At 37.2% G+C, this 25245-nt stretch overlaps 1 protein-coding gene across 4 annotated transcripts in view; it reads right to left on the bottom strand.

Annotated features, from left to right (window-relative positions):
* The window catches only part of Slob (Slowpoke binding protein), an 823759-nt gene that overhangs the window by 80616 nt on the left and 717898 nt on the right, over positions 1-25245 (bottom strand). For all 4 annotated transcript variants that reach the window (XM_081762291.1, XM_081762288.1, XM_081762289.1 and 1 more), the window contains 3 exons: positions 10962-11230; positions 3047-3228; positions 2598-2704 (listed from right to left, as the gene is read on the bottom strand). In XM_081762291.1, the coding sequence (XP_081618417.1) occupies positions 2598-2704; positions 3047-3228; positions 10962-11230 (558 nt within the window). The remainder of the gene's footprint in view (positions 1-2597; positions 2705-3046; positions 3229-10961; positions 11231-25245) is intronic.

Raw genomic sequence — 25245 nt, 5'->3', positions numbered from 1 at the left:
GTTTCGATATTACGTAGACGTATTGGACCTCCCTCAAATACTTTGAACCCCTCCCAGCCAACATTTCTGGGTGTAGAACTGGCAATGCTGTTTGTTTTGACCAGTACCTCTTTGATTGTTGTCTTCTGTTACATGCTGATCCTACATTCGGCGGATTTCAAGGCTTGCTTTCCAGAAAGTATAACATTGATAAGTGTTGTTTCGCCTCATGTGGAAATATGTTCTGTTCATCGTGCTTTGCGTAACAACCAAGACGGATGATTTGGAATGTAGTTTTTTTCCTTTTACGCATATATGTGTGTGTTGATGTTTGAATATGTGACATTCGCAATTCATATACCAGTACGTCTTTTTGTGTCAGCTGTTTTAGTTATTAGTTATTAGATTTAATTTTATTGTGTGTGCTTTAATTCTGTAAATAACCTACAAATTCTGAATGAATTGTATACCATGACTTCTGTAAATAACTTACAAAAAAATTCGAGATTTCAACTGAGGAAAAACTTGCAATTAAAGCTTAGACAAAACAAGCAAAGGGCAATTCAGGAGTGTGGTGGAAAAAATCCGGTTTAAATTTACAGGACATCTTATGGCAGTAATGTTTGCGCTAGATACATTTCCACAATTTATTTTAAATTTCCTAGATAAACTGTGAATAAAGGGTGTTCAATGTACATTTTTATAACACTGATCTCTGCTACGAACTCTCTTCAGTCTACGCTGAAGAGGAATCCGGATCACTGTCAGGGACTGAGTTTGCTAGAATGAATTGTTTGCAATAATCTAGAAAAACATATTTAGTGAATCTACAAAGCTTCTGAAATTAATATTAACTATACCTATGGCGTCAGCAAAAGAAGAAAAGTTTTTTACACATTAAAAAGAATTGACACTTTCAAGGAATTGAATGTCCCAAGAAAGGTTATCTCCATTAGTTATGCTTTCGAGAGAAAAAGACGTGACAATAAGAATACCAGAGTTCAACCAGCATGTATTAGGCAGATTTGCTCCAATCAAAGAGAGGAAAATGAACTTACTAATTAAATAAGGTGATTAATTGGATAACATGTTCTGCATTTTTTTTATTTTTTAAACACAGAAATTTATTTAATTTCACATGTCACATAGCATTTACATCTGAAGTTATGCTGATTAGTCAATGTGTCTACTTTATATCTTCTTTCTCCGATCGTTCGTACTGCAACACCCGAAACCACAATCCACCGGCCGCCACTGGTACAAATGCATGTAGAGTGACGAATTTTGGGGAGAAGGGGGTCTGGATCCAGTAGACCCTTGCGTGGCTGCACTCTTGAAAGACGCGCACCCAGAATTTTTTGTTGCGAGGGATCCAGTACTACAAGACACTATTGAAACGGTATTATTACAGACCCGAAAATATGAGGAGCATTTGTTAAATAATGGTACCTATATTCCTAGAAAGAGAGAGGAAGCTAGATTTTTTTTTATAAGCAAGAAACAAAACAAAAAAGAGTACACATGAAGTGTAAGATCTAATTTTTATGGTACATCAAATATTTCTCTACTAAAAAGTATAGTTTTCTTTTTTCTGAAATAAAGAAAGTCAACAAATGTACAAGTTACAAATTTTGAGGGGATCCGGACCAGGTGTACACCAGGCGTGTATGCGCCCCTGCTCGCTTATACAAAGTGACTATTGGAGGAAAAACTGAAAAATATATTTAAAAAATGAATGAATGCTTGTTTTCAACTTTCTAAATGAAGTACAACTTTGTGTTAAAACTTTTTTAAACTACAAATTCTATCAGAAACCTTTAAATTTAAAACTGAGTGACTTCAAATATACTGACTCAATTGCTATATAATATAAAAACATATTTGTTTTTACTTTTAATGAAATAATATCACATAAACTGCCTTCACACGATTTTTACATTGCTAGTTACCGCTTTATAATTAGAGGGACAAAATAATAAACTGCAGGGAAACTATTTGCAGCAAAAAATGGAACCTTGTAAGCCGCAAAAGGCCAACTGTGGTAAAATGATAGTAACACATCGTGTGGAATATAAGGACTATGTACACATTAATAATTAAATTAAAAATTGCTAACGTTCAGAAGTCAGAAGTAAAAAATATTGTAATTATATTTGAGATGAATATGCACACATTTAAAGAAATCCGAGGAGGTAGAAGTGAATGAAAGAAAATTCTTGAACAATTTCACCTAAACAGAGAAGCATTTTTACACGAAGTATGTAATTAACTATAACTTAGTACCTACATTAATTGTGTTCATTAAATCAACAATAATAAATATTCTGTTTACAACATGTTTTCTGTTATTTATCAATTATCAGAATAACAATTCTCAAGTTTGTAATATTGTAAATTCACGAGTTTTGCTACACACTTCATGCCCTCTTGCGACCTGACTTGATGGTCGATATATCAACCACTAGAATTTCCCATTTGAAAGAACTGAGGTATAGAATAGTGATATTATTTACCTCAGTTCTTTCATACGGGAAATTCTAGTGGTCGGTATATCGAATATCAGGTCCCAGGAGGATATGCATATATCAGAAGGTGATGAACTATATACCTAGACTTACCAAAACAAACTGTGTCTATAGCTGAAGGCTCGTTTTTAACTCGTGTCCAAATTATTGGGTGAATTCGAGATGTGTATCCTAGAAGTGTGTTTTCCAACCCTGTTAGCCTGAAAAACAGAAGAAAATATTTAACCAATTATTAGGATTTTATTGTTAAGAAATTTTAAAGATAAACATTTTGCGTCATTTAGTAATCTACTCGAAATTTCGCAAATGAAGACAAAGCTGGAGTTCTAAAATAGTACAGAAGTTCATAATGCTATTTATCAAGCGACCACATAGGTTTTACATGTGTATTCTTGAACTAATTGGAGACAATACATGTAATAAATCTGAGCATATGCCTGTTCCTGTGAGGTTTTATGTATAATTTATCTTTATGTTATATTTTTAATTGTGCCTAAGAGTGAAGTTTACTTTATAAGACACTGAAATACTTATATTCTTACCTGGCAACACCGTTTTGTAAAATGATGTTACCAGAATGAAGATGTCCACATGGTGGAAATCCTCGATCCCGTAGAAATAGTAGAGCTTCTAAAATCTGTCTCCCTAGCCTCTGGACTTGAGAAACTGGGAGGCCTGCACTGCGTTGACCGTATTTTTGACTCCAGTCGTCCTGCCACCGGCTCTAAAAAAGAAGTATTAAGTTGTGATTCGATCGCAAATATGATGATGTAAGTATTCATTGAATAGAACTAATAGCAAAAGAAGGCATGCATTACAACAGAATCACAATTCAAATTTTCCGGGACGCACAGTGCGTCGACCAATGGACAAAAATGAGAAAAGAAACAATTTTCTTCGAACTTGCAAATAGCACGGATTGAAGCACAAATGATTCACAAGACAGAAATCCGCAGCCAAAAATTGATGACAACCCGTCAGCCCACAGAGGGCCCGCGTAAAGTTACCACACTAGACCGACCCGAGTCGAGATGACACTCTTACAGATAACAATTCGCATGCATAACTACTATACTAGACCGACCTGAGTCATTATCTCTACAGCGATCGCACTGTGTTTCAGACCAAAGCGAAAGTTGAGATCTTTTATCACTAGTGGGCAGTTATAGCACAGGTGTGTTCTTTCTTTTACGACGAACGATTGGTAATCATTTTTACTGGTATATTTGGAATATCTCAAAAAAGCCTAAACATGTCTTGAGATCTCTGCAGGAATATCTTCCTTTAATGATTTCCTTTGGATTCAGGAATAGTGTGTGTGCAAGTGTCCGCAATAATGACTGTAATTAGAGAAACTGCGAAAGAAAAACATCATGAAAAACAAGGACATTTTTGAAAGATGGATAACAACCACCAGTGCTAGTCGGAAGAAAACGGAAACTATGCAGGCTATTTGTAGTCGTTATAAAGTTGAAGTAAAATTTTGTTGGCTAGAGATAATTATTTCACTTGTATTACATTTTGTTGATTTGTATTTCGCCTTTTTTCTTTTTTTATAATAAAGGATAATGTGTTTTCTATTTTCACATATTTTCAAATCACAAGGAATTAAAGTGAAATAAAATACTGTATTTAAATGATATACCAGAAGTTAATTACTTTATTAATGGTGGCATTTTTTTTTAATTTTGAAGAAGGAACCCCAATATTCTATAGACAGTAAAAATATATATCAAATAAGGTATCCGATGTACGTTGGTATTTGCATATTTTGTTATTTGATTAGAACATTCATATTTGGTTCTTATTTCAACCATTCTAAAATAAGGTTATATCAGAATATAAAATATATAAGAATCGATTGTTGAACCTACTCAGGTCCAATTCATATAACACTAAATGTTTTGAAGTCTGACGAGCACATACCTCAGTTACTAGAGTTGAGAAGGGAACCTCTGAGTCAAGACTTAAGTTGGACAATTAACATGTCTCATCAAATTAATACTATGCTGCAAATTAACACATAAATATGAAAAATTTAATGTCTTTAAAGTAATAACCTACAATCTTAACAATGCATGAAACGTTACGTAATTCCTTTTATAAGATATTGAAGTAAGGTAACTGTTCTAAAGAGCTTTAATATTTTATGGGTGGAAGCCAAGTGTTGGCTTTTCAAATAAATGTTGAAAATTATTTTCCTTCATCACATTAAAGAAGTTAGAATATCATGAACTCCAATGAGTTAGTTTTTCAGACACTTTGCATGAATAGTGTCCTTCTGACAGCATAATAAATTATCCGCTTTCTTGTTTGAAAGTCGATTGAGCAATCCTCTGAAACACATTTTATTTCCTCATTTCGTAATTCAAAATGAAACTTTTGCTACTATACCTGCATCTTCAAACTTCTCACGACTTTCGTTTTCATGTGTAAAAACTGGGCGTGACTTTTATGATGGATAATATAGTTTCTATTTTCTTTATAAATGTAAAACCATTGAAAGGTAAATTAGAAATTTGTAACACCTAACCTTAGTGTATAAAATAGTAGAACTTTTCATCTAGCAGAAACCCAAAGATAAACATACGAACGTTGGAGATTTAGGAATTTGAATTTATCTTCTATTGTCAGTAGAATCACTAAAAAATGAATACGCAATGTTTCCCAATGAACATAATATGTATTAAAAAAAAACTATACACTGTCTGCAGTAGTAACATAATGACGCCAAGATTTACTTCGTGGTTATAAGGTTAGCATATGCGTTTTCGACAGGGCAGATCCGGGTTCGATTCACGGAAGCAGACCATAAGGTTTGGATCTCACGTTAAGCTGTAATTCCGCGTCTCATATAACTTCGTTATTGAACGGGACGCTTAAGTTCAAACTCATGAAACTCGCATAGTGATTCCAGGAACAACGTTGATACATTGAAATTTATTAACTAGCAGTCGTTCACTAATCTAGCCTAAACAAAGGGAACGATACATGAATTTTGAGTGAATCTTAGATTCAGTTAAATAATTGTTATTTCATTGTTTAAAATACTTTAAAATTTAATCTTTTCATTAAAGCAAACATATATCTCTAATTGTATACATTAACTAGCCGAAATACCCATTCTTCGCATGGGTCAGATAAACTATCTATGGAAACAAACTGAACAAAGAAAGGGAAAACATAAGATCATTTTCTACTACTTTTACATATCCCGGTAAACACCCCCTATAGCATATTTTGCACATAAACTGTATATATAATATCCTTATTGCAGATTCTACTAGAAGAATAAAATAAGTATTCATTTTAGGACATACATTACTCAGCAGGCAAGAATTATTTTGTTTCTACGGTATGAATAATAGTTAAATTTAAACTCTAACGAAGATGTTGTCTCTCTATTTTTTTAAAATCTTTGTTAGGTCCTACATTTACATACATTTATTTCTCTTTTCTCTATTTCGCTAATTAACAATCTACTGTGCTGAAATGACGGCAGAATGGTTGCTTTATTTCCTGTAACGTGTCAATAGCTATGTTAGCAGGATTATGCGGGTACAGCTACTAACTCTACTTCAAACATCCGCATTTATATCACCAAAAACCAGATACATCTCTCGATGGACGAACCAAGAGAAACAGTAATTTGATTTTAAGATGTATGCTAAATAGTTACTAAATAAATTTGTTACCGAAATTACTTTGAAATAGCATTAATAGTCTAAGGACTGCAAAACTTAATATTGAAATACGAGTACATATATTAAAGACATTCCATTCACATTTACTAGAGGGGGCACGGTGGCTCAGTAGTAGAGCGTGTACTTCTGGTGCGTGGGGTACCTGGTTCGATCTCCGATCAAGTACGCTTGTGGTGGACAGCATTGTGCCCGTAGGTTTTCTCGGGTACTTCCATTCCTCCCACATTCTCATTCCACCAGTTATTCCATCATCATTCACTTGCTCTAATCATTCGCCTCCCTTAGCCTAACGGGCATAATCGTGGGACGTCAAACTGAAAGATTTCATTTCATTTTTCATATTTACTAGATTTATTTTAAGAGAGTTTACGTATTGTTTTAAGTTTTGATCCAAAGAACGGAAATGAGGTATTTAGTTTGCTGCTACAGATATTATTACAGTAACTAAAACTCACAATTGCAAACTTTATCCAAGCTGTATTATACTCTTTGTTTACAATATGTTAGAAACTTTAGTTCTACCAAAGCTCAATCGGCCTTCCAAAATTGTACTGTTGGTTTTTCACGTGCTGACACTGCTCCTGATCCCTTAGCTTTCATTCCAAGATATTTTTAAGAGTAAGACAATGTTTCTTATGTTAGTGAATGTTTCTTAATTGTAGCTTGTTGCGATCGTTATAACTAAACGGAGACGCCACTAAGGGCAGATCAAATATGATGACACAAAATAGTGTAATGCATAACTGTATGATTTGCGTGTTTAAACTAGGGACAAACACTAATGAGACGGGCAAAAATGTATACAGGGTTAGTTAAAATAAATGTTACAAACAAATATCTCGCGAACTATACATCAAATAAGAAAAATGTTAAGAGTCAATGTACAATACAGAGGGGCCTAAAAATGAGTTAAACACGAGGTTCCCCCCGCCTCCATTTTGAAGGGAGGGGGTGTAGGTGAAATTTTTAAATGGGAACATACGTCGAGTGATAATTCTTTCGAAAGAGCTTGGTAAATGGAACAATTGTTGTAGGAAACAATTTTTGATATGAGGCACCGCACCGTTTTCAAGATGGCACCCCAAAATAGTCCCGTATCAGATAAAATTTCCAGTACTTATAAATCAGAAACGGCTGAGTAGAAAAAGATGAAACAAAAAATGAAAAAGGGAAACGCCATAGGTAACGTGTAATGGCCAGGCCCAGGCCCAAAAAATGGCTCAAACGCGAGGTCCTAATTTTGTACTAACGTAAGCTGTTTGTTATTTCACGATCTATCAAAGAAGGTTGCACTCGCCCTATGTTGCCATTTGAAAATTCCTCATACACCCCTCCCTACAAAATGAGGGGCGGGGTAACCTCGTCTTTAACCCATATTTTAGGCAGTCTATATTGTACATTGACTCTTAACACTTTTCTTACTTGATGCATAGTTTGCTGGATATTGGCGTGTAACACTCAATTTGAACACTGCACTTCGTAAGTGAATGGGGAACCATTTTCGACGTCCATTTTGAAACAGGCTTGCTCGAAATAAAAAATAATTTTGTACTAAGGTGTTTGGCTTTCCACGATCTATCAAACAAGGTATCACTTGACCTATATTCCCATTTGAAATTTTCAAGTTGGTCCCGCGGCCCCATGATGCGGGCCCTGGGGACACCGCGACATCATTCCGGGAGACACAGAGAAGAATGGGAAAAAGATAACTTATTACATTATTTGTTCACTATTCAGGTTTATTTCACGAATATTCAGTCATGCTTTAATTGGACAAGGCATCTATCCTTCTAGGTTCCTGTGTATTGAATACAATGCAAAAACTATGTTTCAGCAATACAGTATTCAATGAATAATTGAATGCAGGGGCGGATCCAGGGGGGGGGGGCGATCAGAAGAGGAAGTTTTCTTATTATATATATATATATATATATATATATATATATATATATATATATATATATATATATATATATAATAAGAAAACTTCCTCTTCTGAAGAAAACTTCTGGTTATATATATATATAACCTATCCCAGAGTTTGGAGTTCTTAAAAGTAGCTCTAAGTAGCAGTATTACAACTCACCGTCCCCCACCCCCCTCACATATGTCCGTTCTGGCGAGGACGGAATTGTTTCGAACGGGCAAGGTGGCAATGCCTCCAGGGTAAAGTGGTAGTGGTCTAATCGTTAAGGCAACAGACTGCTCATCCAAAGGGTAGCAGTTAGAATCCGTAGATGGAACCTTTTATTTTTATTTTTTTGAATTTATATATATATATATATATATATATATATATATATATATATATTTTTTTTTTTTTTTTTTGCGGTGCTTGATAGGTAACGCCAAACGTTGTTTTAATATTTTACTGTAAAGCAAGGACGACATGCTATTGTTGTTGATAATAAAATTATGACAATGACTATTACGTTTATCTGGTCACAAACACAGTAATGTTTAATTTATTCTCTTGTCGTGGGAAAATCGCAATACATTTTGAATCGATTGCTCCAAACCTTGACATGATTGCAATTTTTAAAATTTTAAATATTTTTTTTCTACACTGGGGTTATGTAAAGATGAGACCTACAGTTTAACGTTGGCTTCGAATCATTCGCCCCCATCAGGAATAGAACCTGGAACCAGACGCACCACCTTTGACATGGAAACGAGTTACAAAATGTGTAATTTCCCAAAATTTAAGGTATCACTTTCTATAAACTACTGGACAAATCGAAAAGCGTTTAACACAACTTTAAAGTTTACAATGAATTGTGATAACTTCTCAAATTTTGTTGCAAAAATTTCATAAATATCAAACTTGTATTATATTTAACAGAGGAACATAAGTTAGTTTTAAGTGAAATTCAAATTACCTGAAACACGAAAAAAATGAAATAGCTTATTATACATTGCCCGCTGATTTGCTAGGGTAGACATTTCTGGTTTTCTTGATTAGTCTTAACCTAAACCTTAATACAATGTCTATGAGGGCTATTTTGCCAAAAATAAGAAAAAAATGCGACCTGAGTCTCACGCATTTGATCCTCTCGTAACTGGTTGCGAAATGCACGTATATTTAAGTACTTGAGAAGTTACCCACCTTCACATGACGATCATCCTAAACTACAATTTTACATTGGTTCCTCCCCATATTAGATAATTCCTTTTGAAACAGAGAATGAAAACCAGAAGTTATAATTTAGATTCAAAACGAAGAAACGAGCTAGTTTGTAAGCGCCCTTTCATTTGTGGATGTGATGACTCAATACCAACGTCTAACTGAACAGAGACTTACTGCGTGTAGTTATTGTAAAGGGTTATTTGGAGACGTTCTTGGCCATATATATTAGTAGGATGAAGTGGAAAATAGAGGCAAGTTTCGCTTAAATTATAAATGAAAAACAAGTTTACAACAGAATTTAATCCTCAACCTTCAATTTATTAGACCAACGCAGTAATTATTTACACCAGTGAAAACAACACGCTGCTTACTTTTAATTTTACTGAGTTACGTTTGATAACTAATTGCGTGATGATAGAGGTGAAGTTTGATCATATGTGTTTCGTGTAAGAGTCTTTGCTTTCAAAAATATGACGCAAAATTCGACCACCGATAACTCTGGAACCATAATCCTACATAACAGAATATTTCACACTCTTATATAGGAGGTATATGATTGTGAGAAATTATATATATATTCTTGAAGTACTAACCGAAGTTAGTAAAAATACCATATCTTAGCGGGCGGACATGAAAGGGTGCAGGAGTTAAATGGATTTCAAGCTAATATTGTAACCTTGGGAAATCTTTACAAGTTAGTCTTGAACTTATACAAGCTCTCGTAAGTGTCTACTGACTAGCGTAGCGTATCTTTGGTGCATGTGGTACTGACTTCGATTCTCGGTGAATTGCGCCTGTCCGCCAGATCACTTTACTACTTTTTCCTCGCTCTCTTCCTCATTTACCTGAAAAGGTAACCCTCTGTGTATAAATGTTTGTCCACGTTTCTCTTGCACTCTAACTGTGCAATTTCTGTCTCTTAGATCTTTGTCAGTCTTAGTTTGTCTGCATATAAACATTTTATACAGTAGAAGTTCGGAAAATGAATTTTTTAGTTTAATGTCTCACGATTATGCCCTTTATACTAAAGATGACGAATGACTAATGGAAGTGAATGATTATACAATTAAAAATTTAAGCTGTCCCACTGGAAATCGAACCCGGGGGCCACATGCACCAAACGCACACGTGCTAACCGGTAGACCAGCGAGGAGAATTTGTATAAGTTCCAGACTAACATGCAAATAAGATTTTCATAGATTGCAATGTTAGCTTTAGTTAGCTGTCTTCAGTTCTTGCCATACGGTTTTCCGGGGATAGCCGTACTCTACAGCCTTGTCCAGCAAGACAGATCTATGGCGTATTTGAATATTCTGATATATTCAATTAACGCTTCATCCTGAACTGCAGTTCTTCTATGTCTACCTAACCTCGACGAATTGGATATTTATTATATTCGCTTTTATATTTTGTAACATTAAAGGCTCCAAACCATTGGCCATGGTTAAGTGGTTGTTTTGAGCCTAAACAGAATATTTTGATTAAGTGACGGTAGCCAAATCGGAAACAACGAAGTGTTGAGCCGAGCCTACCAAAAATTACGAAGACGCAGATCGAAAAAACAGAAACATTTTTTGTATATTTGAAATAAAGTAAAAAGGAGGAAAAACACAAAAGAATACTTACTCTATAAATAAGGTCCTTTAGACTGCCTTTTCCATTAAACGGCAGTATGGCGATAACATAGGCCTGTCCACTGATTTCTCGAAAGTCAAGGTCGAGCACAGGGTAGATATACGGGTGTTGCAGAGCGAGGAAGAGTTCCAATAACGTATTGCGCGTGGCAGGGCTACATGGGACGGGGGAATGAGGGGTGCGTGGCACCAAGGTGAGCAAGCGTTCCGTTTTGACCGAGGTGTCCCGCACCAGGAACCAATGTTTGTCCAGTCGTGAACCTGCAATAGAAACAAATTAAACAATTTTGTACATGTGTCCCCAGTGGATAAAAAATATTACAAAATATATAACAAAATACAGTATTATTCACAATACAAAGTGACACAAAATTACCTATAGCTGCGTTGGCGCCTGCAATATTTAAAACAAAATTGTACCCAAAAAGTTCACAGCAAATTAGGAGACATTATCGCCTTATCGCCTTTCATAAGAGTGACGAAGTGCAGCGAATGATATTTTAGACATTTTGGACTGGTTACGAATCAATATTTAATTCGTTACATCATATTTAAGCCACATTTACCAGTGACTATATCAAAGATACTCACAAATGGCATAATTGGCCTACAGAAAATCCGCATGCGGTTGTCACAATGCAATTTCATAATCATAATGAATCATGAAGAAATGCAATATCCTAATGTAACGCATTGTTTCAATTTTAAATTAAAAACTAGCTGATTGCCCTTGAAAATAGATTGATAGGAAATATTTGGAAACTGTATATGAACCCCCTTTCCCCTTAGAAAGTGTATTTCAATCTAAATGGAATAGTGAGAACAGAACTCGCTCCAAGTGACAAATATCTTTACTCGCTTCCATCGTCTAACCGCTTCCGCGTGATTTACTCTTTCTCTGCTGTTCTGGATTCAATAGTGTAATTTATATTGAAATGCTGCGTTAGTAAGAGTGGAAAATAGTTTCTAACGTGCAACAGAAAGAAAGTGTACTATTTATAAGTAATAACTAAAGACCAGGGGCCTTATGCAGAGTCGTTCTAAGGCGTGATTAGTGCCATACTAAAGAGTTTGACTAACATGTGTTTCTTGCAATAGTTAGACTTTTAGTGTGACGCTAATCATACGTCAAAACGACTCTGCATTAGACCCCAGATGTTTAGGCAATAAAAACGTGGAAAATAGTCGCTTATAATTCAGATAGTAGGCAGTAAAATACACACTTATTTTTTAAAGATGGCAGTGAAATAGTACTAAAATCTAACTCAAATTAGTGAAGATAAACACACTGTAATTTGGAACCTTTTTTTTGACGGCAAACATCAAAATATGTTCCCTCTAGAAAATATGAAATTTGACCCTCCCTAGAATTTAAGACGTTAATAAACATTTTTATTACTTCTAGGGGACCCGGCTGGTGCTGCACTGAAGTAAAACCAAGATTACATGGATACTTCGTGTTAGGGTAATTTATTTTTTTAGGCGGTGGGACAACAGCAACACCTTTATTATTTTAGGTTATTTTGGGAACGTTAAGGTGGGTCGATTCCATGCTTCGCTAGTTCAATTGAGGGAAGGATTATTTGACACAACCTAATTGAGAACTACATCTTATTTCTGAGAGCCCTAATAGTAGATATTTTACTAAATGAGCCCAGATTATATATTCGTTTCGTTTAAGTTTTTATACAGGGTATAACAAAAGATTGGTTACAGCGCTTGGGAAGTGATTCTACACATGAAAACATAGAGAGAGAACTGGGATACGCACAAAATCTCGCGGCCAAAACCTTGCCGCCCAAAATCTCGCGGGTCAAAACCTCACGTGCCAAAAACCTCACTGAACAAAAACAGCCTGCACAAAACCTCGCAGACTATAATCCCGCCGAGAGAAAACATCGCCTGACCACCACCTAAAGCGCTCAGAACCTCGCGTACCCAAACCCTCACCGTGCAAAACGTTGCGTGCCCAAAACCTTGTCGCCCAAAACTAGGGATGGCCACAAAGTTCCGGCCCCGGCGGAACCGGTTCCCAGAACCGGTTCTCGGAGATCCGGTTTGCAGAACCGGTTTCGGACCTGGATCCGAAAACCGGGATTCAGAACCGGATCTTAGGAACCGGTTCCAGACCTGAATCCGATAACCCGATTCCAGAACCAGATGTTAGGAACCGGATCCAGACCTGGATCAGAATACCCGGTTCCAGAACCAGATCTTAGGAAACAGTTCCAGATCTGGATCTGAAAACCCGCTTCCTGAACTGGATCTTAGGAACCGGTTCCAGACCTGGATCCGAAAGCTCCCAAAGTCAGTAAAGAGAGGCACAAAGTTCACCTTTAAAACACTACAAAGAGGGCCATGCGCTTGTGCCTTCCCCGCCCAGACCCGTTTGTGCCCCAGAAAAAAAAATTGGTCTACCAGTGGATGTTTAGCCAAATGAGTTGGCCAGTTTGCCTGTTTAGCCAATGAGTTTGCCAGTTACCCAGTTTATTTAGCCAAATGAGACAAGCGGCCGCCGCCTGGGCGCCTACCTGTCGCTTCCACCATTTCATCTAGCACACTGTTCACAGCCTACCAGCTGCTCGGGTTTAGTGTAGGGATGGTCACAAAGTTTCGGTTCCAGCGGAACCGGTTCCGCGAGGAACCAGTTCTTGGAGATCCGGTTTTCAGAACCGGTTCCAGACCTAGATCCGAAAACCCGGTTCCAAAACCGGATCTTGGGAACCGGTTCCACACTTGGATCCGAAGAACTGGTCCCAGACCTGGACCCGAAAACCGTTTCCGGAACTGGATATTCTAGAACCGGATCCGTTCAGTCCCGAAAACCGGTTCCACCAGGAACCGGTTCTGTCCATCCCTACCCAAAACCCTACGGGCCAAAATCTCGCCGTTCAAAGCTTTGCGGACCAAAATCTTGCTTATCCAAAAAATTGTTGGATGAAACTTTTCCATAAAATTTACACAATAATTTTTTTAATATGCAATTCCATTTTACAAATATAATAATAATAATAATAATAATAATAATAATAATAATAATAATAATAATAATAATAATAATAATAATAAGAAGAAGAAGAAGAAGAAGAAGAAGATGAAAAAGAACAGACTTAGATACCATGTTTACTTTAGAGATTAGAAGTCTAAAATATTGACGGGTTTAAAATGAACGGACATATACATGTAAAATAAATTCTCAATCTCCAATTAGTCTTGGGTGACAACACTGAATAATACAATCTACAAACTCCAGAGACGTGTTCAGGATCTCAAGACAAGAACAAAGTTTATCTGCGACTTTGGGCGGAAATGCTTAATTATAGCAATAGGGATAATTGTAAAGGTAAATAGTAGAGTTGGTCATAGGGTGATCACACTGAACAAAACAAGAGTTAATCTTCACATGAATTAACCTCAATACAAGAAAAACGTTTATGTTTAACCCTTTTAAATTTTTTGGCCTGTTTACAGACCATGGCATCGACCTTCGGAATTTGCCTTATAAATCTCTAGTAAAGCTTTTCACATCGTTTTTTTTTTTTTGCATTTAATCAAGTATGGAAGCACCAAAGAACATGTTTTATGTGCATTTTGCAGTCACGCGTGCGATACCTGGGGCAGTGACGTCACAAACAACGAAGGCGGCTTTTTAAAAAGGATAAATTTCACAACTTTTTTTTTCTTTAATCGTGACGCATGCATATTAATCTTAGAAACATAGTTTGTACCTCGCTGGTTTCGTTGTCAAGCAAAGTTTCCAAATGTAGCTCTCAAATTTCCTTATTATGTACCAGATGCGAAAAAATCCCGCACAAATGGAAAAAAGGCATTTTTTTCAGGAGTAAATTTCCCTTTTTTTCTATATTTCTCCCCTCAGGGACATATAGACATATTAGATGTGGTACCATTGGAAACCCACTCTTATTTAAAACAAATCGAGATACAAATCGTGATCCTAGAGTAAATAGAAATGTGCCAGGAAATTTTCCAATGTTTGAATTCTTGCTTTATTTACACATTTTTAGTCAATTAGTTTAGTAAAGTATCTACTGTATTATTACCATTTATCTTAAAATCATGAACCGTACCTCGTTCTCTTCGGCATGAATCGGCCTTTCAAACGGTATAACTTGTATATCCGTATCGTGCACTTGAGGGGAGAAATTCCCCAAAAGGAAAATTTTTGTTAAAAAAGGAAATTTTCTAACCTTTGCGGTGATTTTCTCCCCTCAGGTGCACGATACGGATACCGTTCGAAAGGCCGATTCATGCCAAAGAAAACGAGGTGTGATTCGTGTTCCTACAACAATTAGGAATGTGTCAGGAAATGTTTATTTAGAATTCGGGTTTTTTTCATGCTATAAGGGAACATGCGTATTGTTGAAACATGGGTCAATATTTTTTCTCGCTCTTAGTTTTCAAGATATGAGATTGATATTTCGTACAGTTATTACATACACTATGTAGTATATTTCGAAATATTTTGGGCGCTGAGCGTTACCACCCGGGGCGCACAGAGGGGCCCAAAATTGAAAAAAAAAGGGGTTTTAAAAAATCAATTTTGGGAGAATGGATATGGAAGTGATATGGAACTTATACCGTTCAAAAGGCCGATTCATGCCAAACAAGACGAGGTACGATTCATGTTCCTACAATGAATAGTCTTTATACTGAACCGGATTGGGTAGAAATTGAATGGAACTGTATTATTGAGGGAAAATTGGTAAATCGGCTATAGTGTCAAGACTATTTTTCCCCGTACATTCTTCGTTCTTCATTATTTTCACAATAAAGCAAAGTTTTTTTTTGGTACCATTCGCATGTGTGTGTCATACCTGAGCGGAGAAATTTGCGATAAAAGAGGATTTTTTAAAAAAAATCCCTTTTTCCCACCTTGAGCGTGAATTTCTCACATTGGTACGTAATAAGGAAATTTGACTGCTGCAGTTGGAAACTCTGCTTCATTACAAATAAAACGAGGTACGAACTATGATCCTAGCGGCAATAGTATTGGTACTGTAGCTGCTTGACTGAAAGCCTAAAAAATATCTTTAAAAAAACCCAAAATTTACCAATTCCACTAATTAGCCTTAGTTATGTATTAATACTAAATATATACATATAGCAATATATAGAATATTCTACATCAAAGAAATCGTTATGACGAGGTTTCATACTGACATTTTTTCCTAAGGGATAAGTCCTGCATAGTTTAGGCCAGGCGAGATTTTGGGACTCGAAGATTTGTACAGCGAGATTTTGGGACGCGAGCTTTTCGGCGGCGACATTTGTTCAGGCGAGATATTGACTCGACGAGATTTTGGCGGGCGAGGTTTCAACCAAGTGGGGTTTTCGCCCAGCGAGATTTTGTTCCGCGAGGTTTTGGGCGGCGAGATTTTGGTCCGCGAAGTTTTCGCCGCGAAGTTCTGGCCGCGAGGTTTTGTACCCAGACCTAAAGAACTATGTAATAAAAATTCCAGCGCGGACTCCTACCCCAATTACAGATGCTCGAAGGCGTGAGAAAATGAACTTTAGAGGCGAATAGTAGTAAAACGAGGAGACGTAGAAGTGCGGTGTCAGCTGGCCAACAAACAAACAGAACATGGACTATCCAAAGACACAACAATAAGACGTGGAGCGGATCGTAAAGGATTTCCCAAAGAAAGTGAAGTTTTACGTGGACGTCACGAGGGCAAGGTGTAGTGAGAATGTGTGTGGAATGTGCACGAACACAAACGAATTTCTGAAGTGGGAATAAAATATCATGAGCGCATTCAAGATGGCGGGAGAAGTGCGTGGTTGCATAACCGTACAGGAAAGCAACTCTCCTGTGTACAAGGACGATAGGTTGAAGTAAAACATGTTCGCGAAACAGCAGAATAGGAGGGCCGAAAGTGGGATAGTGATGTACCGCGTGCTACGTATAGGGTTCTCAGGGGTGTAACGAAAAGTCGCTAATGGGAAGGTGGTGCGCCGTTGACGATAGAGGAACCGAAATGAAGGAAATATATGGGTTCATGCTTAAAAAAAGGAAAAAAAAGGAAATATTTTTTGAAGCAATGAGTCCAAATGCAATAACATGTTTTTATTTCACAAGGCATGAGTCTGTCAACCAGCTATTATCAGTCAATTTGGATGATGCAATGGGAGGATTAAAGTTATATGGGAGTCAAAAACATAACACAGTAACACGAAGGAATGTTTACTAGTTATTATACCTATATATTCGTAAGGACTATTTTACACTGTGTTAGACTGTTTTAATAGTCACAATATAAATAACAAATAATTATCAGATCTTCTCTCGATATAACAAACGAAACCACTTGGAATGGCAGCCCTTTGTGGACCTAGGCTTCTCCAACGCCACCTATTTGCGTCCAGTTGAACTACGTCCAGCCTAGTGACTTATACATGGTTAGCGCGCTGCATCGTTCTGGCTCTAACAGGCGTATCAGGAGCTTTCTAGACCTAGGGGCCGTCACATCTTTTATTCGTGTGATTTCCCAGTTTGCCTCACGACGTTGGGTAAACTCCGAAAATTGGGACACACCGGCCAGGAATCGAGCCCAGGAACACGCGGACGTGATCCCCACGCTTCAGCCACTAAATTAGGTATCATCCTGTCGATACAACAAACAAACAAAAAATCTTATTAACACTTCAGTGGCACGTCATAAATATGAATTAGGAGGAAACAGAGGCTCCTTTTAAATGAATTACAAACTACTGTTCTCTTGTAGATCATAATCTATTTTGATTATGGCATCACAGAAATCAGAATTTTTAGGAATTATTCAATGCTACCTTACTTTTTCATTAGTCTATTCAATATGGCAAACCCGAATTGGTTTCATAGTTAGAATTCATGTAGTTCAGTTCCACGCTAAAATATAATTCCACTTTTCATTTGACTCTGTTCTGAAAATAAACGATAAACTAGAAATAACAAATAACCAGTATATTAACAAAATTTATTTAAAAAATATAGTTATTGATGAGAATATTAACGTAGAATAAAATAAATCTTGAAAATATTAAACGCTATAAATTTGATTTAATATATATTAACAATAATTAATGCAAAGTTGTTTGTGATTGCATCACGGCCGAGTAGTTGAAATGATTGACGTAAATGTTTAAACATAGTCAGTACCCATCTTGAACTGCGATTTATATTGTCACTTTCAGTAAAATGTGTACAGTAACGGAATTAGCATTAGCTGAAAATGTATGCCAAAATATAGTATGTATCACCGTAACAATGAATGCATTGGTTACTATAGATGTTGGATGTTAGACAAAATACCTATTTCATGCTCATTCTTATTGTCAGTCTCAGTTTTCTGTACATTTGTATAAAACATTTATAGAAGTTGGTATTCGTCTGTGGAAATTAGAAAATACCTCTTTGTTTCCTGTCAAAGTGCACAGATAAAGAGATACCGAATGGTCAACATTGCGTAGAATTTACGTAGACGGGTGTTACTCGGCAGTCATTTAAAGAATTAGGAACCGTTTTGTAATATTGTAGTTGGCACAACGGAATGTGATCACGGGCCCAAAATATTTTCCCTTGCATCTGAGCAATTACAGGAAACAAATAAAAAAGGAATTGCCCAAGTATTCACTTTGGCAATAAATTTGCTTTGGCCAGATGATGTAAAATTTAAAATTGTTTGTCACAGATGCCCCACCGTACACGAGAGGTGCAACGCCTTTTAAAGTCCTTTCCGAGCTATGATTCACATAACTTATCTAGCACACGCCCTCCATCAAATTGCAGAGGAAACTCATAGTTAATTTCACGAATTCGATGTCTTAATTTTGAGCACCAAGCAAATGTTTTCCAAAACTCGATCTGTAATTCAGTTGTCTAAAGAAATTGTCCCTGAATTTGTTTTACCTCCACAATAAACACTAACGAGGTGGGGTGATTGGATATCTGCTGCTGTATATTATGCGACCAACTATCAGAAGCTAGCAGGTGTAGTTAATTTTCTATTTGAAGAGGATGCATCGTTAATTCGCATAACATAAAGACTATTCAACAACACTGTTGTGCGAAAAAACTTAGCATTCATTGCTATCCATTATTTGATTTTTTCAGCAGCAATAACATTTCTGGAAGATATAAACGGAACACTCACAAATTCTATAGAACATTTTCATTCTGTAGTATTCAAAATTTAAGCTGCGCCAGGTGCTAAGGATGAGAATGTTCGTGAGATATGTGAACAAGTTGGGGCTAATAAAATCTTGAATAAATTAAGAACAATTGGGCAAATACTCCAAGATGAAACTGCTCAAAGTGAACATGATCCAAATGTTCTTGCGTGCTTAAAGTATACTCAGATTCCATCTGTAGAAGTAGAAAGGTCATTTTCAATTTTTTTTTTAAGTGTGTTGTCCAACCGAAGACATAATTTATCAACTGACAACTTCAAAAAATACCTTATTATCATGCACAATTACAGTTAAAGATTTCTTGTGACAGACTGCCGAAGTGTACTGAATTAAAACACATTTAGTAATCCATAATTTTGCTCGAAATTGATCAGCATTTTTTTTCTTTGTGTGGCAGTGTGTACGGATAAAGTGCTATTAAAACTTGGACTGCTGTGTGTGCTAATAAAGTGCTCAGAAACTTCTAGGAAACTACGAAATGACAAAATGCTATAAATGAAATCAAATTAAATCTTTCAGTTTAACGTCCCACGATTATGACATTTTGTCCGAGGGAGAAATTGATTAAGGCAAGTGAATGATGATGAAAAGATTGGTGAAATGGGAACGTAGGGGGAAACGGAAGTACCCCCGAGAAAACCCACGGACACTATGTTGTCCACTACAAACTTACTTGGCCGGGGTAAGTGCTGTAAATATTTATTTTAGTAAATAAATGTGCAAATAATGTCATGCCTCTTTCTATATATGAATAAATATTCTACAAACAACTATCAGATATATATTTCTGAATTCCTTGAATATTATTTACTATTTTATTTCAGGATTTGTATGCCATTCAGTGCCGTAATTTGTGGCAAGAAGTAACTATTCGTTTAAGCTCTTTAGGGTCAGCAGATCAAGATAAAACTTTCTTACTTCATTTGATATGATAAGAACATTCATGTGTAAATGAAGCAATACTTCTGATATTGCATATCAGAAGAAACAGCAATATCAGGTTATATATCAATGCTTATATATAGTGAACCTATTTTTATATATAGTGTGTAACGAAAGGTTGTTAACAATGCTTGGGAGGTGATTCTATACATGAAAACAAAGAGAAGGAAGTATGTAGTAAAATGTTTAGTGGGGCCTCCTACCACGTTACGGACGCCCGAAAGCGTGACAAAATGAACTTCAGAGGCGAATAGTAGTAAAATGAGAAGACATAGAAGTGCGGTGTCAGGTGACCAACAAACAAATAGAACATGGACTGTCCAAAGATGCAACAATGAGATGTGGACACTGCGAGGGCAAGGGATTCCCCAAAGGACTTCAAGGATTCCGTGGAAGTCATGAGGGCAAAGTGTGGTGAGAATGTGTGTTGAATGTGCACGCACACATAAACGAATATCTGAAGTGGGAATAAAATATAATAAGCGCATTCAAGACGGCGAGAGAAGTGCGTGGTTGCATAACTGTACAGGAAAGAAACTTTCCTGTGTACAGGGGCGACAGGTTGACGTATCGCACATTTGCGAAACAAGCAGAAAAGGAACGCTGAATGTGGGATAGTGATATACAGCGCGCTACGTATAGGGTCTTCAGGGGTGTAACGAAAAATCGATAATGGGGAGGTGATGCACTGTGGAAGATAGAGGAACCGATAGAAGTGCAGGTGATATTAGGCGTAGCAGATGAGCTGTAGCTGAGCACTACAATTGCAATACAAAGAATAAGAATAAGAAACTGATTAGTTAGAGGTAAAGAGAGTCACACAGTATTGCAATATGCTAAAACACACCAAAAGTGGGAACACGCATCCAAGAATCAACCGGTAATGCTGCGCATGGACGGCAAGAGTGAAATTCCACTATAATAATAATAATAATAATAATAATAATAATAATAATAATAATAATAATAATAATACAATCTAATCCTGCAGTGTATTATTATAAATACTATCAGTAGTATTATTAGTATTGTGAGCATTATTAGTATTAGTATTAGCACAGTCACTACCATAATTGAACTAACTGTAAGATACCTATTGTCCCAACCATATGCTGACCTAAAGCAACGTCCAATTACCTCTGTAACTATGTATTGCAGATACATGTTTAAATATGTCAACGCACCTCGCAATGTTCTGTGCGTATGCGCAGCAAAGGTGAATCGAGAAACTCAAAGTGTGTGTTGAAACTAGCCTCCATTAGCAGCATTGCACAAGTGACATCGGGAAATGACAGACTCTCTAGTACGGCCAAATACGTCCGGTGTATCGGAAATATGCGCCGCAGCTGCAGAAATACTGGCCATGGGTTCTTCGGCTGTTGCGACTGGTGTTTCATAGACAAGACGTTTCATCTCAGAGAAAGAAATCCATTGATGTGAGATCAGGTGAGCGAGGTGGTCGTGATACTGGATCACCCTTACCAATCCAATCATCACCGAACGTTTCATTCAGGAATCTCCGTACATCTGCGTCAAAATGAGCAGGCGTGCCGTCATGTTGGAACCAGAGTATCTGTATCAATGCCAAGGGTACATTCTCGAGAAGTCCAGGTAAGACTTCACACAGAAAGACAAAATAATTTCCATCAGTAAGACGATTAGGTAAGATGTAACGTCCAATCGGATAGTCGTATAGTATGCTGATTCTGATGCACAAGGGTTGCGTGCGGATTTTCCACAGCCAGACATGACTGTTGTGCTAGTTTAGCACGCCTGGTCTGGTGAATATTCCCTTGTCCGTTCATAACATAACTGTTGGGAAGTCTGGGTTAGCAATAGAGAGCTTCAGAAACCACCGGCAAAAGTCCACATGAAGCTGAAAGTCTGCAGGGATTAAGTCATGCAACTTTTGTAACTTAAAATGGTGCATTTGTTCTTTGTGCACAACGTGGCACACTTTGATGTAGCCTATGTCGAACTCCTGGCCTATGGAGCGTGTGCTGGCTTCAAGATGGGACTTAACTGCATCTAGCAAACTTTTCTCAAATCCAATTGTTCGCCCACTTCAAGGTTGTCGTATTTATTGTCAACATTCTTTTTCTAAGAGATTCTTTATCCCTAAGTCGACGATCGCTAGCTTGAAAGAAAACGTGCGAAGGTATCCTCCTATTCAGGAACCGTTCTTCATACAAACGCCTTGCGTCCCGGCTGTTACCTCTAGTCTTTCCTAAATGAGGACCATATCGGCCAGCTCAGCCAAAGAGTATTCCGCCACCTTATCGGTTTCACTATCACTCAAGCTTCCGGGAGTACCATATTGAACACATTTGCAACTATTTTCATACGTATATCCACACTATCGTTTATAAGGTCAGGCACATACGGGTTAACAGTTGCCCAATTCTATCCACTGACGTTCTCATACACTATTCACGAACACGAACACACATACAAACACGCACAAGAAGCTCAGTTGCTAGAAGGCAACAAGCTTCAACTATGAACGCTGCGCCAACTAAATTGTGGAGTTCAGTTCTTATTCCCGTGTATTTGATACACCACCTCGTGCCAAACCTTAGACTAACGAGGGAACTGTTTCTGGTGTCACACGAAATGTGGAACAAAACTATGGTCAATCGATTTGTGTTAGTGAACACAAAAGTCCATAGGCGGGAAAAACTCTCGATCGCAACTGTTCCGTATATTTGGGAAGAAGATTAGGGGCACTGGCAACACAACACGTTGTAGATAATGAGACGAAATATGCCGCGAGTTCGATGAAAATATGCGTAGAACCACAGCATATACTACAGTGTGACATTATATTCAACAATACTCTGAAAAATGAGGGCAGAGGCGTAGCACATAACGACAGAGGAGGGGGCGGGTAGGCGCAAGTGAAAATACAAATATAATTGAGGAAAACGGAGAAGCAAGATGTCAGGGGAATGGTACATGTCAATAATACATGGTCAAGTAAACAGTCACAAACTATAGACAGCCTGTAGACGACGCGGTGAAGCAGAAGTGGAAGAAAGAGAGCTATGGAGGGGATTGTCCGCAGGGTCCGGACCTCCTCCCCTCTTAATGTCCGATGTATATGGACTGTTGCATACATGTAAGCGCTTATTCTCATATGTTGTTGATGACGACGATGATGACAAAAGTAAGACCACAATATACGCTCCTGTCTGGATGCACTGCTAAGTCCAATACACCACTATACATTGAAAGGTCAGTTCAGAAATTTGGGGGTCGTTGCCCACTTACCTTTCTAATCTCCACCCGTACTTGACCATGTCCATGATATATTACTATGCTATTCCCGGCTCATATGCTCAAGTCCGGCTCATATGTGATCATATCTTCTATGGAACTTTTCCCCTACGCTATACTCCACGCTACCCGCCCTTCTCCTCTGTCGTTACGTGCTACGCCTCTGTCCTCACTTGTCAGAGTATTGTTGAATGTAATGTCACATTATAGTATGAATTTAATTGCGCTTCTATGCATATTTTCATCGAACTCGCGCCATATTTCGTCTCATTATCCACAACGTATTGTTTTGCTAGTGCCCCTACTCTTTCCCCATAAGTACGGAACGGTTGTAATCGAGGGTTTTTCCTACCTATGAATTTTCGTGTTCACTAACACAATTCAATTGACCATAGTCTCGTTCCACATTTCGTGTAACACCAGAAAAAAGTTTCCTCGTAAGTATAGATGGAACTACACATTTTTCGTAGTGAACAAAGCAAGTACGTCACTTACAGCCCGGGATAATTATCTGATTCAATAATAGGCAAAACGTGGTAGTCACGTTATTCTATTGATTACAGTTAGAAACCGAACCAGTACCTTTTACATTCAATCCTTGATTTCATTATTTGCATGTGCTTATTTCTGCCACTTATTTCTGTCTCTGTTTATTTATTGAACGTTCATTATGGGTTCCGGATTCATTATATGTTCAACTGAACAGCATTCTCATATCCAATGAACCGCACTTTATGTAGCTAAATCTAATATCATACCTGTACATCCAAGAGTTTAAAAGAAACATTGAACGACCTCATGAAATTACAGTGAACAAGTACAATCTTATTTGTAGTCTAACAGGGGAAGAGAGGGAGATTATATATCGAAGTGGAAGATGGTTTATATACCAATCGAAAGCACTAATGACGCCTATTACAAAACTGTAATAAAAATTTTCCGAATGCATATACTGTGCGAGTTATATGAATATATAGAGTGTCCAAATAATCCGTTTCCACCCCTTGCAATCGAAAACGATGAGACAGATGTCAAAACTGGAAAACACGTGTTTGATCATTTTAAAAGTACAACGTGTCAAAGCAAAAACTCTTGTCACAAGGCCACCCGCAGTGTACTGGGCGGGGTCCAACTCAAAAATTACAAAAGGTAAAGGGGTCAAGTAGCATATCGTTCGAAACTTCTTGGGAAATGAAAGAAGACGAAACAAGTCTCAATACTCTAAAATTACCCTGCGCAAAATGGCGGCCGGTCGAACTGTCAGCAGAAACGTCATTGTAAAGTCGATGGCCACCCCCAAAACGATCCTGAAACGGTGAGACAGATGTCAAAACAGGAAAACACGTGCGTCATCATTTCAAAAGTACAATGGTTGGAAGTAAAAATATTTGTCTCAGGGTCCTCCACAATGTCCCAGACGGGGTCATACTCAAAATGTTCAAATGGCAAGGGAGGTCAAGTAGCACATCGTTTAAAGCTGTTATTAAATGAAAGCAGATAGAACAAGTATGGACGCTCTACGATAATACTGTGCAAACATCTTGCATTTTAGTTCTTCTTTTTGTAACCGGATTTTAGTTTATTTTCACTTTAATTCTTGTACTCAACGGAAAGAAAGGAAATGCCCCTACTGTGAGATTCTGCTCTTTGATCCCAGTAATGTCTAAATAAATAAAAAATAAAAAAAAAATAAAAGCAAATTAAGAAATAAAGAAAAGAAAGACAACATTTGACATCTTTGAGTATAGAACTGACTAGTTAACATATAATGTACTTCCGCGAACATAAATAAGTAGAGGTTGGAGCCATCAGAAATAAAGACACTTACCTGTAATTATTTATGTTTATGACTGCACAACAGTGGTACTTAT

This window comes from Thermobia domestica, chromosome 6 (genome assembly GCF_964235325.1).
Source record: "Thermobia domestica chromosome 6, izTheDome1.hap1.1, whole genome shotgun sequence".
Classification (NCBI taxonomy): Eukaryota; Metazoa; Arthropoda; class Insecta; order Zygentoma; family Lepismatidae; genus Thermobia; species Thermobia domestica.
The sequence above is the reverse complement of the archived record's forward strand: the minus strand, read 5'-3'. Positions and strand labels throughout refer to the sequence as shown.